Raw genomic sequence first — 16656 nt, 5'->3', positions numbered from 1 at the left:
TTGTGTTCTGTGCAAAGCTCTCTTGACCTTTTACCACCACCAGTTAATGAAAGGTCAAGCCAACTCTGTCCATTAAATATATCCTGAGTAGCCTTGGTTGCTCCATCAACTCTTAACAAGCCTTCACGCGCACCTGAAGTTGCACCCCCCCCCTCTCATTCATCCATGGACCCCGTCAACCTGCCCACCCCGTTGCAAATTACCAAACAAATGAACCTTCACACCGGAGACAAATGAGGAGAAATAGTCTTTGAAGAGGACCATTTATTCAAATCCAGCCTGACAGTGTGGACTCTCTGATCCCATTCCTCTCCTCGGGTGCACGTGGCAGAGAACAAGTCAGGAGAAAATAACAGGGGAATCAGATCAGGCATTGTACATGCAGGCTTTTTTTAATATATATATATATATATATATATATATCTTTTTTTTAATGACAAGCTCCATTGCACCAGTGCTAATATCTGAGGCGGTCATGTATCCATACTGGGTAACCAGAACACTGAGGCAAAACCAGTCACAGAGGTGATCACACTCTTCACTGCCTCTCTGAATGGGAAATGAAATTCCTGCTAAGGCTGTTTTCATTTTCCTCACTAACATTTACTGTTTGGGTCATGGTCACATAGAAGATCATCTGTAGCTCTTTGTTCATGTTTTTTTTCATGTGCATTTCTCCCGGTGAAAGCAAATGATTTGTGACTAAATGGGCGAAATATTAACTGTTGTCCTTGCGAACGAAACAGCAAGGACTTTACGATGCTCTGGATGTGATACTGTAATTTAGGTCTCACTCTGGGATGAGTCGGAGGGAAGGAGGAAATTATTCTGGCAGCCTTTACGCAACGGCAATCATTCAAAAGTTAACCCCCCCTGAGTTTACCTCCATTGCCTCGCGAGTGCACCCCCGCTATGCTGCCATGAAGCCAGGCGCCACTTTAAGGTCATTTTCCCCCACGTATAATTTTACCGTTGGGTACGCTCAGGTAGAGCGCATAAGAGCAGCCATCATTTTAAACACTTGTTTCAGGCGCTATTTCTCTCTCAGTTTATGTGCCTCCATTCTGAGGTGATGGACTGCTAATGAACTGAGAGGCGGATGCATTTTGACTGAGATCGTATGAGGCTTTCTCGGAGGCCCCATGCCTGCTGCCATATTACTTTGCTGGAGCCCAACTCGAGGGTGAAGGGGGTGCAGGGGTGCACAGACAGGCTTATGGGTGGCAAATGAGCCGCATCACCAAGTGCATCATGTAAACTTAGGGGATACAAAACAGCCCAGGCTGCTATCAGGTGGCTACTTGAGGCAGTGTTGAGAAGCAATACCAACTACTGAGCTGTGATGAATATTGGAAAAAACCATGGTGTGTCAGCACCACGTCAGCTGAAGTGTTAATCCACTAATGAAAGAAGAATCTGTTTGATTTAGGGTTGCCCCAAAGTCTCTGTCTGAATAAAGCCTATGGGGAGCCAATCAACAGAAACAGGCAACAGGAAATAACAAAGCCCACAGCTTGACATGTTAGATCACTGATGGAAGAACAGTGCCCCATGGCTCACCCCTGATAAAGCAGACCGAGACCACCTGCCTCCGGAACTCTTCCAACTCTGTCACCTCGCTGTGGGAGCCAGCCGAGGTCTCATATACAACCCTCAGCTGCCACATCCAGAGCTCCTAACCTCCATCACCCTGTGCATGTTATCTACACTTTAAACTTTGTGACCCCGAACAGAGGATAGATAGCAAATATGAAAGCAACTCGCCGGTAATGCATGCGCAGCGGCTTGCTGGGGAAGAGCCGTGTCAACCAGCAGCCTACAAGGCAAGAGCATTCTTCACACCTGTCTGCAAGGATAAGTGGGCTTGTCACGAGCAGAGCTAATCTGTTTCAACGCTCAGTCACACTCAATCCCCCTGTGGTACTCTGTGCTTGTCCTTGAATGTCTACTGGCATTGGGAGCACACCCGGGCCGCTGATCACTCTAACCGCGGTGGAAAACGTCAATGAGCGGCCGTGGTGTCTCCTCTCCCGGCAGACAGCTCGGACAACTTTACAGTTTACACCTTCCTGTGCCCTTTAGTCTTTAGCCGTGAATGAGATCTCATCCAAATTAGACAATCGGGCCATCTGTGTGGGTCATTAGCAAATATTACGCCATGCAATGTGATGTTTGTCTGAGCATTAAGCTGTCACTCAAGAGGAGATATGAATGCAATAAAAAATGAGCTGTATCTCTGAAACCTTAATCACAGAGTGAGACGACAGAGATGACAATGGAAAGAGCTATCAGAGAACTGAGGAGGGTTGTCTCACAACTCGGACAGCGTTCAGAATATGAAGTTGGCAGAGTGACTCCCAAAATGTTGCATGTGCTCAGATCTACTGAGAATTTAAAGCAGTTAATTAAAAAAAATGGTACAAACACTGGAGTACAATCATAACGATGACTATATTATTGGGAAAATTGTGTGAAGTAAAGTTCAAACGGAGGGGGTGAGGGGGTGTAGTTTTGTGTTGATTTTTCGATTTCAACTGGTAATGGCAGTCTTTCTCATATGCCAAATAGCATGGTCACTCTTCCAATTGGAATTGGTCCATGACAAGGTGACAGTGGCTACAACGTTACCTTTAGGGGAAACAGCGACGGTCCTAAAATAGCTGTTTTCACCAATAAAAGGCTTCAGCTGTTGCTGCTGGGTCCGTCTCACTCAATGGACATTTTGTGGACTGTCGCAGTTGCCCCATTAGATATCATTATAGCCACTGCCATCATGTTGTGGCTGCTGGCAGAGGAGATCTACTGGACACATTCCAAAGGTTTTTGTAAGTGCCAATCATGTACACAGCCACATTTATAGACATAGGACTCAAGTTGAAAAATAACAAAATTCCCCTTTAATTTTATCCTATTCGATCAATGGCATTAAATGGATGGCTGGAAAATGCAGTTAACTGTCTTGTAGGTTACAGTCTATGTGATTCACACTTAATTGGAAAAAATATGTAAAAGAATTGGCACAACATCGGGTATCAAGGACAGGCACACCTTCACTGAAACATCTCCGAGAACCACACGCATATCTTATGTTCTTGTTCGACATTGAGAAATAGCCATACATCTGTAGTGTAGGACGGGATCTGCTGCATCATCTCAATTCTGCACAACCTTTTCCTAGAATGCAAACAAGAACTTCCGTCTTTGCTCACGCTCTGAGAAGTTATTCCGTCGTGAAAAAAGAATGTGATAAGATAGGACAAGGTGATTATGACAAACTTCAATAGCAGCAACATTTTGTTTTTCATGTCTTTTCCTTTTGATGTGAGTTCTTTGCTGCTGATACGGGGTTGTAGCCCAGAAAGAGAGTTCCTCTAGTGGAAATGTTACTCTGACTGACCAAGATCAAAAGAATTTAATAATGAAGAGACAATGTCGTGGTTTCTGGTTTAGAGAGAAATCTCTACTTTTTTTTTTTTTTTGTAACTGGTTCAATATCAAAGCTGCAGAATGCAATTATTTTTCTAAAATGAAATAAAAAAAAGAAGTGCGAAAAAGTGGGGCAGCAAAATGTGCCAGGTTCAATAAATATGAATTACCTATTTTATTGAAATCTAAAAATTATGGTACCTGTCATTGTGAATGAAAAATAGTATGATGACGAGAACCCATGACTTGTTCACATGAATATTCATATGAATACTGTACTAACTGTTAATGCATATGCCATTAGGTTCTGTTCATTTGCTCATATAGCCATGTCCAGCCCTATGTTTCAATATATAATGCGTGGTTCTCTTTGTGCTGGGGAGTGTAGCCTTGCCCGCTGAATGTCACTTAAACTGATGGTTCATAAAAGCTTTAATGTTGTACTGAATACTAAGTGCTGTAGCTCCATGACCCCCCTGCAAGAGCCAGAGAAAGGAAAGTAGAATTAAAAGAAAAATCAATCTCTTGATATCCTCACAGAATTTAATGTAGGCTACTTTTGTAGCCTTAAACTCGTATTTTACCTCAGTCTCAAAGACCTTGTACTGCAAGCCTCAGCCCGAGAATGAAAACGTGTTCAATAAATGAACACAATCAACTATAACAAATTTAAAAAATGTTTAATACATACAGTATTAGCTTAAATTCAGGCGTGTTATACACATATACAAGTTCATAATTTAAATTTGTGTCTCGAAAAAGTTTACAAGCACTAATGATAAGAAAACACATCGCTGTCTTCAGACCATCCATTGCTGTGGCTCCTCATTTCAGCCTCTGTCTGAAACATTTGGTTTTAGCTTCTGTCTCTTTAAGGACCCCCCTCAGCCCTTCCTGCAGATGTCAGAAATGTTGGCCTCTATTTTTACTTCCCCTGGATTTGTTAGTGTGTGACGTGACACATTAGGATTCCATGGACATATGGAACTAGCAATGAGGCGTTCAGGAACTGTGCGGAGGAGGAGCTACCTTTACATCCTTTTACAAACACAACAAACCTCTACAATAAGACTAGAGGAAAGAAAAACTGGATAAAAAGCATGTCACCCTTATAAAAATATAAAAAACAGATCATCAAAAAACATGAAAAAAGTAAGAAGTGCATATTACCCATCATGCTTTACATGTGGACTGTAAATGACTTCAGGTGACCTCAATGACCTCAGGCTAGTATCAAGTATATTCTTGAATGAGCAGTTCCAGTGTTCGAGTGTTCTTTAGCCAAGTCAAGTTAATAGAATTATACGAAGCTAATATAGCAGTCTTGCTAGCTCACACAACTAAGTGCTGCCGTATTGTGCCCTTAAATGATCCCCACTTTCTGCATTTACAATGCTAACAGGCTTTACCAATTTACCATGCATCAGCATTTGATCCTCAAAGTAGGATCTCTAATATTAATAGTATGAACATATAGTAGCCTACCAAGCCTACGGGAGGAATAAACATGTAAACAACAATATTCCCAGACTGTGCTAGACGCCACCTGAGGTCATTCGCAGGGAATAACAAGGGCGTTGACTCCGTGGCAGCAGCAAAGTGAAATACTGCAAATCTTGTTCAATGTGTTTAACGTAGCTGTCCCGTCAACAAAGAGAAACTAATTCAGACCGAGATCTCAGCACAGTTTCCGTTTTTACTGTTTGTTTGTCCGGCGTAAAAAAAAAAAAAATGCAAATCAAAGCACAAAACATTCTCACGTCAATGGAACTGTGATCTGAACCAAGCTGAAAATCCCTGCAGTATTCTGTGCCGCAATCCGGTGGAACCAGAGTGCTTTCATTTCCAAATGTTACTGTTGCGTGTTTGGATTTCTCAACAGCAACAAAGAGAGCTTAAGCAGAAATGATGACTCCTACAAAAACACACAGAGCGATGTGCCAGGAGGACTGAACAATATCAGGGGGGCTGATGTGTTTCCAGAATGTGCTCCGTTGAATGGCACCGTTTCAGCACAGAAGTGGGGACAGCCTTTGGCTAAATCTGCTGAGTCAATTGAAGAATTGTCTCTCGCTGAAAGATTTATTTTTCACAGACGCTTGAGTTTATAGCGAATGTCGTGAACGAGGCGTGTTCATTCATGACTGTACGACATGCAGAGAGCAGTGAACTTTTAACGGTCTTCTTCTCAGCTTCAGCAAATCTCTTTATCCTACAGCTCCTCATCTCCCGAATATGAACAATACACCTCATTGAGGCATCATCAAGATAGTGTTACGCAAAAGTTGTAATGATGACAGGAAGCAGATTAGACAGGTATAATGACATGTACTTATGGCAAAATCTAAAAAAAGAACATTTATTGAAAATCCCAATGATACTTCAGTTTCATCAGGCTGCTGGAGGATTGACTGCTTGGCGTTTCCACTTAAATCTCAGTTTTTGACTGTTAGAAGATGCAAAGTACAATCTTCAAGAGATTTAAAAGAAAATCCCCCGATAGGTTTTTGTGTCTTATCTGACTGAGAGTAAGAGCTGACAGTTTTAGCTGACGTTTAATCGACCAAGATTTACTACTTTGTATTCATTCATTTTAGTTAGTAAGAAAAAATTTGACTGGGGCCCTTGAGTCCTCACTTGTTTGTGAAATTTCATTTTTGATCGTTAATGTTGGACGTTGTTGGTTTTGGTGCGTTCTCGTGAATGGGTTTCTCTGAAGCAGGAAATCAATTTTCCTTTTGCTTCAACAAGCCTCAGGGATGGTGTCTGAACTATCATTCAGTTTTACACAGTGATATTGATCCGCACATGCATTCACTCACTGCCCTAAATCTGGCTACACTAATAATGACAAAATGTAGAAATCGCTGGGCTGAGTACATTTGTGCTGATCATATCTCTATCTCTCTTGCAGCCAATCCCACGGGTTCTGCACCGAGGAACCCAGGCACATCGGAGGTCTTCAGGGAGTCCAGCAGCACGACGGGGATGGTGGTCGGCATCGTGGCGGCGGCGGCGCTGTGCATCCTCATCCTGCTCTACGCCATGTACAAGTACCGGAACAGAGATGAAGGCTCGTACCACGTAGACGAGAGCCGCAACTACATCAGTAACTCGGCGCAGTCCAACGGCACCGTGGTCAAAGAGAAACCAGTCAACACTGCAAAGACCGCGGGCAAGAATAAGAAGAACAAGGACAAGGAGTACTACGTGTGATTGTCCAAACCTTGGTCCCTGCCAGGCCGACTTAAAACGTTTATCAAAAAGACAAATCAGGACATCAACATGTGTACAGTATAATAACAAAGATGAACATTATTTAGTCATTTTTCCTAAAAGACGATGCTCTGAAAAGTAAATATGAAAAATGAAAAAATAACTTTCTTTAGACTCAAGCACTGGCGATAGAAAACATATAGAGTCCAGAGAGAGAAAGACGGAAACATGGCTCTGGCGACCAGTTGAAGAAGAACTGAACGCATATCTAACATGTCAACCGAACAACATTAACCCACCTGTGACTCGTCTCCTTGGCCAGGACGATGTGATCTAACTCCCTTGTTTCGGGTGAACAAGGGGGGGCAGAGGTGCACGGGTGACGAGACAGGTTCAGCATTACGAACTCAATGTTATCATTTACATTGCCTGTGTTTGTGTTGTTGAGACTTTTTCTACAGAAAATGACACAAAGCTCAAACGCGCCAAATATTTAATGTGGGTGGAGGAGTAAAAAAAAAATCTGGTGACGGCGGTGAACTCGGACAGAAAAAAAAATTCCCCTGATGGACGCCCGTGGAATCAGGACTCAACGAACAGGAGCTGGCGGCCGGCAAAGACCTAACACCTGCCTGACAAGGCTGCCGCAGCACGACTTCGATGGTGGGGGGGGCAGTTTCTCTGGAAAGACTATGATTTTAAAGAAGAATATGTCCATTGTGCCAGTACGAAATCTGGAGGCCTTCGTCTTCACGTCATGTGAACTCAAAGGGGAGCGTTTCCTCAGAGTGCCGGGGGCGTCTGGACGAGCGTCACTCGGAAGCCATGCACGCAAAATTATCTTATTACAGTACATATGTTTATATACAGTACAACCACATCTATATGTGCTTTCTGGACTGTGACAAAGTGGTGTTTTATAGCCTGTTGTATAGATGATGCAAACTATAACTGCTCCTCTACCATTTTGGAATAAAAGAGAAAAAAAGGACAAAAAGAAGACATAAGTGTTAAAAAGTGTTGCTAGTCATAGAAGATTTTATGAAGACATCTGCATTTTTTTTTTCTCAGTTGAATAACAATGATTTGATTTCCCCTTGTTTTTACATGTGTTCCTATATAGTTTTTTATACAAATGCCAACCAGAGACAGACGATCCCGGACCAGTAGTAGCTGAACCGTTACCCCAAAAACTGCAAAAGGCGTGACATGACGACTTATGTGGATCTGTTAAGGATTCCAGTTGAATCACTGCCTTCCTCCTCAATCCTGACTTACACGAGTGAGAATGAAGACCGAGAATATGAGTGATGATGATGATGATGATGATGATGGATGGTGACAACGATTAATATAAATTAACTTGCTGTGTGTGTTTCCAAGTGGTATTATGAGATTGTCCGACGTGTGCTTGGGCTGACGCGAAACCGGAGGAGGGAGCTCCAATCTGTCTCCATTTCAGCTGTTCTGTGTTTGTTCTGTCATTCTGTCCGTCAGTTCTGCTTTCCAGAGACCTGTACATTGAATGACTATGAGGAACATGACCTTGAACTATAAATGATGATTATAAATTCTCTTTGTTTGCTTCTTTTTCATTTCCTCTGGCTTTTACGGTCGACTGTACCTCTAACTTCTTGTACTCCGCGTAAAAATTATTAAAAAAATTTATAATAATAATAGTTTTGAAAATCAAATGAATAAAATATTGCCTCAGAGAACTTAAACCGGTCTACTGACAACATGTATCTGAGAAACATGCAGGTTTTATGATTTTTATTTATCCTCATACTGGGTCATGATGGAAAATCTGAAGTAGCGATAATATACCCTGAGCTTACATCCATGCTAACACATTTTGTTTTGATCTCCACCCCCCCAAGCATTTTAGCTCTGCATCAGTAATAATCCCTATAACATATATCACGTGACCATTCACATACACCGGGGAGGAGCGTGCCGTTGTAAACAGAAGGTAGATACTAAAGTGGTTTCTACTCTGCAGTGGGTTGCCTATTCATAGAAAATACTACAAATGTGAAAGGTGAAAACTAAGAGCGGGGGTTTCTTTTCATGGCCCTGATGATGAGGTGGACCTGTTACTGTTGGTGTCGCTGGTAATGTCTCTGTTTTTTCTCGTCCATACCACAGTCATGTAGAACCGTCCAAGTGATGCTTTTCAAACTAAAACATAGAAGTGTCGATGTAGCTTGAGTCACAAAAACAGACTGAGACAGACATTAGAACTGAGTCTACTCTCTTCTGTAACATCCAACCACTGAATTCATTCATGTGTTATGTTATTTCCTCAAACAAAAAGGAAAAGCTTTGACTGATTCCTGAAATCTACAGCGGTTTTACACCTTTATTTACCCATATGACCTTGTTAAAATGAGATTAAAGAACTGTTATGTTAATGTTTAAAATATCTTCATTTATACACATGTTTAGAGACATTGCAGGATCTATGTTTGTTGCTTATACACACAGTTGTCCTCAAATTGCAGACAGGTCTCCAGGCAGCATGTGTTTTTTTTTTTATCTCTAGATAAACTGTGTGTGCCCCATCAGATAAGACGCTGTCTGGCTAAATTAACTTTTAGCACTAAACTATTACTTGACTTTAAATTGAAGTCGCAATCTCTGAACCTCTCACTGGAAAATCTACCCTCCGAAAAAAGATCGAGTCTGACTAACGACCGGATGAGGTACATGACACTGAAGCATCACTCAGCGCAGGCAGCCCATCTCCACACTGGTGCTAATAGAAACACAGGTGGATGAAGGTGGTGCTTGAACTTTGGGTCTACTACAGCCCACTTCAGCTGAAGTTTTACATCTGCACTTTTTAGATAGTGGAGGAGATGAACAAGATTAAAAGCATAAAGGTGTCACAGACAATTCAGGGGGTGTCACAGCTCTTCATCAGCTACTCAAACAGCTTCTAATGTGATACTGTGTAATGTGTGACATGTTTCTGCATGATGCCCATACGGAATTTCATTATTGCACTTAGCTGATTTTCAGTTTTGCTCAGATACACTTATGCGGGCTATAGGCGCTTAATAACACAATATCACACATGAGGCCACATCCAGACAAAGACATAGTGCTTTGTTAAATTGCACTGACCTATGCTGGTGCTACACAAGCTAGAAATGAGAAGGTGAACCAAAATCCGGAAAGCTCACTGAAACTGTGACCTTTAACCAGATGAAAAAAATTGCTCTGACATTTTGAAACAACTTGAAAGAGGATCCTCATTTAGCCTGTACGTTATTTAAAGGTTTGCAGTCAGAAAATCAGCTGGATGTGGTTTAATCTCATTTAAATTTACATAGTCTTTTGCAAAATTTGGATCGGTGCACCTGCATTCACCTTATTCAAGCCAGTCAGAGCGGCTCTTGGACTTGACACAGCCTTACCAGTAAAAGACAGACACGTCTGCACTTTGTCCCGTTGTACAAGTAACGAGGCTAATATATAAAAGATACAGCCGCCGCCATTTTGCTTTTTCTGATGTCATCATGGAGCCGGAGTCTGTGCAGTAGTGATCGAAGTTAGAGCTGATACCTGCACTTGACAAGTTGTGAGTCACTCTCAGCTGTCAATCATCAAATAACTGATTAAAACCAAACTTACCAGAGAGCTAAACAATTCAACAAACATCAGAGTGATGGAAACTATCTTAAGTGATAGAAACAATCCCTGATATTTTGGCCTGATCAATGTCCAATTCACCAACGTGGAGGAGGCATGATATAAGACCTAAATTACAGACAGCCACCAGGGGGGGATTCAAGATGATTTGGCTTCAGTTTCACTAGCTGTCGTGTTTTCCATCTTTATATTCAGTTCATGCACCAACTGTAAAACATAGATCGTTGACCTTCCAGACGTTCAGCATTATTTATACATTTGACAATTTTTTTTTCAAGATGAAATATAATAATTTCTGTCAGATGTCAAAAGATTTCTTGCTAATAATCCCAATGATACATATTCTATTAAATAAAATCAAAGCACATGAGTTAAGCACAGGCAAGTCTAAATGTGTATCATATAATATTCATGCAATATCCTTGTGATCCTTCCATACTGTTTAAAATATAATGCAAACCCTATTTATACTCGGATCCGATCAGAGGCACACAAGCTATATTGCACTTCAGATAACTAAAGTAATATATAAGTAAATGGAAGTTTCATCATTCATGCGGAAGGGTTTCTGGGTTCTGTTGACTGCTGCGGATTCCTTTTCACCTCTGTGCAGGAGGTCATTCATGCCTTGATGTCACATGAGAGTCACTGAGGTCGCACTCAGGTTTAACAGGTCGCGAGTCGCTGTGATGTCACATGGGAAAAGATGTCAGGACAGCAGTCTAAGTAGGTGATAGGTTGTACCGCAGACCGACCTGCGTCTCCTCTCTCAGCGTTCAAGGGCAGCTGTTCCAGTCGTCACATATTGTCCAACAACAGCATCTCTTAGTCCTCGTCCAAAGCATCTCTACATTCTGTGTCCATCCAGACGTGTTGTGTTGTTATGAAAAACACAAGAATGCACAAATAAACACGTTTTCTGGAGAGTTCCTTGCCACACAAGGGATTTCCAGGGTTTCAGGTTGTGCTGCCCTGACCTCATCTCTCCCATGAATTTTGATCCTTACCTCCACATGCCGCATCATAACTTTACCCTGCTGTTCCTCAGAGGTAATTCATACAAAGCTCCACCTTCCTCCATGTAGTGGTGTTGTGCATGGTACACTGGGAGATGCTGGTGAACCCATAGTGCACCTGTGTTCCTCTCTCTCTGTTCAAAGCAGTCTTGTCTCCATAAGTTGAGAAGGTAAAATATTTGATCCATTCAAGCTATTTTCAAAGCTACTTCCTCATCTGTTAACATGTACATGCTTTATCTGTGATCGTGCAGATACTGTACATGATAGGACACTGTGTTCCAGGTTGAGAAGTGTAGGCACCAATCAGTGTCCCTCTCTGTCTGTCATAACTATTCTTTGATTTCTTTGATTTAAGCGTGGTGTTGTACACTGTTTCTCATCTAGTGCTGCAGGAGTCGATCGCCGAGTTTGAGTACAGTCTGCCTTGTTGAGCACAACAGAGCATCCTCCGTTACCCGGCAGCAGGATGGTGATATTTTGGGTCGCTGCTAATCGATGTCAGAGCCCTTCTCAGCTCAATGCTTGTACAGTGGTTTTGTACTGGAAAGGCTGCGGAGCCTTTCGACCTGCCGCTTGTAAGTTGTTGTTACAGAGAGCCGATTGTGCAGCTGAGTAAAGATTTGCTACTGGCACATTTAACTACTCCCACAGCAAAGTTTCCTTTCAATTCAGGGGCCGCATCCTTCAATATTCAATCTGTTGCATTTGGAAGGCTTCTTCCAATGCGTCCTTGGTGTGTGCCAGGGTACGTTCACTCGTTACCCATTTCTACAGTGTCCTGCACTGTCTCCCCATTGTCCTTCCACTTCCAGGTTTACTTTCTGCCCTCTCAGTGTTACTGGATTGAGACAGTACAGCACTGAACTTGTCTCTTCTCCCCCTGCCTCAGTTGTGCTGCGTGTGCATGTTTAGCAGTATTTTCTCTGTGATGTCAGTGGGGATATTAACGGGCAACATGGTGCAGTCAGCTGCTCCTTTGCTGCAGGGCATCAGTGGTGATGTGGAACTGTCTCACTTTGCCATTTGTTCGTGTCACTGAGCGTTCTACATCCTTTAATCTGTAGCGCAAGTATGAGCTGTTGTAAGAGTAGCCACAATGATGGCATCTTGAATTGTTCAGATAACCAAGATGTAGGGGTGGCAGTGCATTTGGTGTATTGTTTTTTCACAAACTTGATCTGGATTTAAATAATCTCAAACTGGTTTGGTAAAGATGTTTATGGTCGCCAGGGATTAAGCCACCTCACTTTAAGGCTACTTGACTTGTCTTTTAGAGCCATTATGGGGCTGACATATAGTTTTTTTTAGGGGTTTGTATTCCTGCACTTGTGTCAGAGTGTTCACATGCAACAATACATGAGCCCTCCCATAATAGCTACACATTAAACATGTACTTTGACTTTTTAGTTTCGTCCATGTCCTATCTTCTCACATGGAGGAGGCAGTTTTTATGACCTATACTGCAACCAACCACCAGGGGGCCATCCAGATGATTTAGCTTCACTTTTGCAAGCTGTCATGTCAAAGATGGCATCCATTGTTTTATATAATCTATTGTTTAAAGCCAATGGCACAACATGGACATTTATACTCAGAAATAATATTCATGAAAAGTCCATGCGGTCTTTCCATGCTGTTAAAAGTACAATGCATTAAGATATTATATATGGTGTGTTCTTAACAGACAGAATACGATAAAAGAATATGTAAACACATCTTTATACCATTTTGAGAGATTTATTGTTTGTTTGTCGAGATAATCCTAAAATCCTAGTTTGCTTAACACACGTTAATATCTTAACACTGTTTGAATTAAAGATGAACTAAAGGAGTGAATAGTTGCCCACTTAAAATGAATAAAACATATGACAGCAGGGGATAAAGGAATTATGTTCTCTTTGTTTGCCTCTCCTTGTGTATAACGTCCTGTAAATTACATTGAATTAAATTCACTTGTCTCACAACCGCTGTAAAAACACAATTAATGTCCCCCCTGTGTAATTTACAGTACATTTTTGAGAACTTGTATATGTAATATAAGCGGTGGACTAGTGGCAGAAACTTGGACTATGGGCAGAAAAGGTCTCTGGTTCGACTCCACGGAGAAACAACAAAAAGACGAACCTGGATTGATCTGTCCAAAAATCCAAGAGGATTCTCCCTACCCTGTCTAGTGCCCCTGAGCAAGGCACCTTACTCCCCCAACATCTGCTCCCCAGGCACCGTACATGGTCGCTCACTGCTCTGTGTGTCCTTCACCAGATGGGTCAAAAGCAGAGGTTAAATTTCCCTACCTGCATGAGTGTGCATGTGTGGTGGATAAATAAATGCATCTTAATCTTAATTAAGAGCTTTTTTCAAGCAAGATCATGCTTAATAAGTGTCCACCCTCTTGGATCCGCCAGCAGGAGGAATGTGATATGATATGTTGAGGGCCTGAAGATGGTAATTCATAATGGTTTCTTTTTTATAGAGCAATTTCAGACTGGGGGGAAGTTTCCCTACAAGAGAGTGAATATGATATATGTTTTCTTGAACTTTTTAACAATTCTCACTAAAACAAATTATTTGTACTATGAAGGCCTAATAAACATTGAACAATTCTCCTTTTCTAAACTTCATTTTCTTCACTTCTGCAGGAGATGTGTATTGGCACCCGCGGTCCAAATGTTCATCATCCCCCTCACTTGATGTTTGTCCATACAGTCTTTATAATTCAACTCCATTTCAGAATCTTTAATGGCATAATTTCAATGTTCTTTTCTTTAATTTGCTCGCAGTGGCTCGATTGTGAACTATTTTCCCTTCCCCTCCTGGGACACACTGTAGCTTCTGCACACAAAGTTCAGGGGAATAATGAAATAACAATAACAAGCTCACACAGCTTTATTTCAGCATACATCGTCTATGCCAGTAGACGCAAAAACTCAAGGGGTGGTTTGGTATTTTTAGCAACGTGTTTATCCTTCTCTCTCATCCTCCCTCCCCTGCATCGCTCACGCTCACACACAATGTCTTTGTCCCTGTCTTTTGCATTCATCTAGTGCCATTTCCCCACTCTCACTCATGCTCTTTGCTTCCATCTCAGCTGGATATACCAGACGTCCCTTTAATTCGACACACTAATGTAATTCGCCTTCTCTGTAATCATCCATTTTCCCATTTTCATGCCCTCTCCCCGAACTTGAGACACGTCTTGTGGATTCTATTTCACAGCAGTGGACCCGACTACATCAGTTTTCAATTCATTTATTCTGTATTTGTTTGGAAGCCCCATGCTGGTCTGCTATGAATCAACACCGCCTAATAGAACCTACCCATACTGACCATGTTCAAATAGATACAATTATGCACAGATCTAAAAACCGTGATTTTATATTAACGTTCTGAATCAAATGAAAATGAATCGGGGTCCATGCGGCTAAAATTATAAGTCCTACAAGATTACTGAGGAGCATTCATCTTGCAATCTAAAAACCGTGTGCTCGTCCTGAACGCTCTGTGCATCTGTAAGCATCCATTAAGTCAAGCTGCCTCGCCACAGTGAGCCTCCTAACTAACTCTAAAGCTTTTCTTTTCTACAATGGCAAAAGGTTTTGGTGCTGCTACAGACAATATGATATATACATGCTGAAAATCCACCTGTTCTTTTATATCTAATTACAAATAATTGACTGGGATGAATGTGGATTCCCTGCATTGCCATTTCCAACATGAATCAGTGAGTAGATTGTATTATATTGAGATGTATCGAGTGTTTTCTCCTGAAATGACGAATAATTGTGGCTGAATTATTCTATCTATTGTGACGTCATTTAGAGTCATTATAGTATCATGTTCTGCAAAATCTCTTCATAGAATCTACTTAATAAAAACAAACACTTCAATCATCATGGTTTCCGTTACTTAGCCAGAGATATGCTATGTTTCACAACATGTTTATTAGCCACATTACAAATTGATATGTTCATATGCTTGCCTGTACCATGTGTGTTACTGGAGGGAACACCAGAGCTATAGGGCTTTTTGCATAATGTAATCAAGTAAACCAACATCATTAATTTACTGTGGTTTTCAGTAGCTGAATACAGTAAATAGCTCAGATCACTGACGACTGGTGGACAAAATACTCCACTTGTACCGCCCCCCCAAATGTTTGCTTTAAAAACAAACAGTGACAATACAACATTGCATATATTCCTCAACGCCCCAAGTGGTTTCAGGATACGTGAGACAGAAATCATGGCCAGGAGAACACAGAGTTACAAGCAGGTGCATCGCGGGCCAAAGCAGGATTGACTGAGGACACTGAGGACGCGACAGTAAAAAGTCTTGTTTCCATGTGACACCAGAGATAAGTGAGATCAGAGAAGGAGAGCATTGACGCAAGACTCAAATGTTTGCTCCCAAAGGCCAACATGAATATGAGACCGAATATGAACAGATTTTTTCCTTTTTTTGGGAAAAATGTGGAAAGTTTACAGCCAGATATTTCTGCTCTGATGCACTCATGCAAAATGAATGAGACAGAGAGAAGTCTGTAATCCACTCTAAAAATATTCTGTATTCTGACACACTGATGCTTGTGTGAGCAGCCGTGAAACAATACATTGCAAACCATTCATTCAGCGTATTTAAAGATGAAAATAGGCTGTTTCCTCTATGATGATATTTTACTTTCTTATTATTTCCTTTGTTCAGTGTGTTTATCGGGCATTTCTTTATTTATATATTTTTGGGGGGCTTTATGTTGCCATTAATGGATAGGACAGAGTGTAAGCTGTGAAAGGGGAACAGCGAGAGAGTGGGGGAGGACATGCATAAATGGCCGCGGGTCGGAATCCAACCATTATTGTGCATTTTATAACATTCTGGTACGACAGTGGTGCAGGATGAAGCGTTCTATTTGTCCAACATGTTGTGACGGTTAATGACCTGAGATCATTATAGGATATGCGCTGATAATGGAAGATATGTAAATTAAGCCTGGCTATGCTAATTGCATTATATTATTATACGTTATGAGGGTAGGAAATCACATGGATGGATGGACCGTCCATTACACCACTTATCCTTGGAGGGTAGTGGAGGGGGAGTGAATCCCAGCAGACATTTGATGAGCGGCGGATACACCGTGGACCGGAAACCAGTCCATCCCAGAGCAGACACAGAGACAGACGCCCGTTCATATTCACCTATGGGCAATTCAGCGTCACTGAAGAGTCACCATAGATTCGTATAAATAAATAGAGTTATAGTTAATCTTACATTTTGTTATTTAGCAGCATTTAAAGCAAAATATGTTCTTTCTGCAGGATTACCTTCTTTCAGGAGAAAT

At 41.5% G+C, this 16656-nt stretch overlaps 1 protein-coding gene across 1 annotated transcript in view; it reads left to right on the top strand.

Moving 5' to 3' along the window:
• Positions 1-8128, top strand: part of LOC128453865 (neurexin-1a) — a 255113-nt gene extending 246985 nt beyond the window's left edge. Inside the window, exon 24 of the mRNA XM_053436966.1 lies at positions 6341-8128. Coding sequence (XP_053292941.1) covers positions 6341-6642 — 302 coding nt within the window. The 3' untranslated portion in view covers positions 6643-8128. The remainder of the gene's footprint in view (positions 1-6340) is intronic.
• The last annotated feature ends 8528 nt before the right edge of the window (positions 8129-16656 follow it).

The sequence above is a fragment of the Pleuronectes platessa genome, chromosome 12, assembly GCF_947347685.1.
Source record: "Pleuronectes platessa chromosome 12, fPlePla1.1, whole genome shotgun sequence".
Taxonomy (NCBI): domain Eukaryota; kingdom Metazoa; phylum Chordata; class Actinopteri; order Pleuronectiformes; family Pleuronectidae; genus Pleuronectes; species Pleuronectes platessa.
This window is presented reverse-complemented; position numbering and strand designations above follow the sequence as displayed.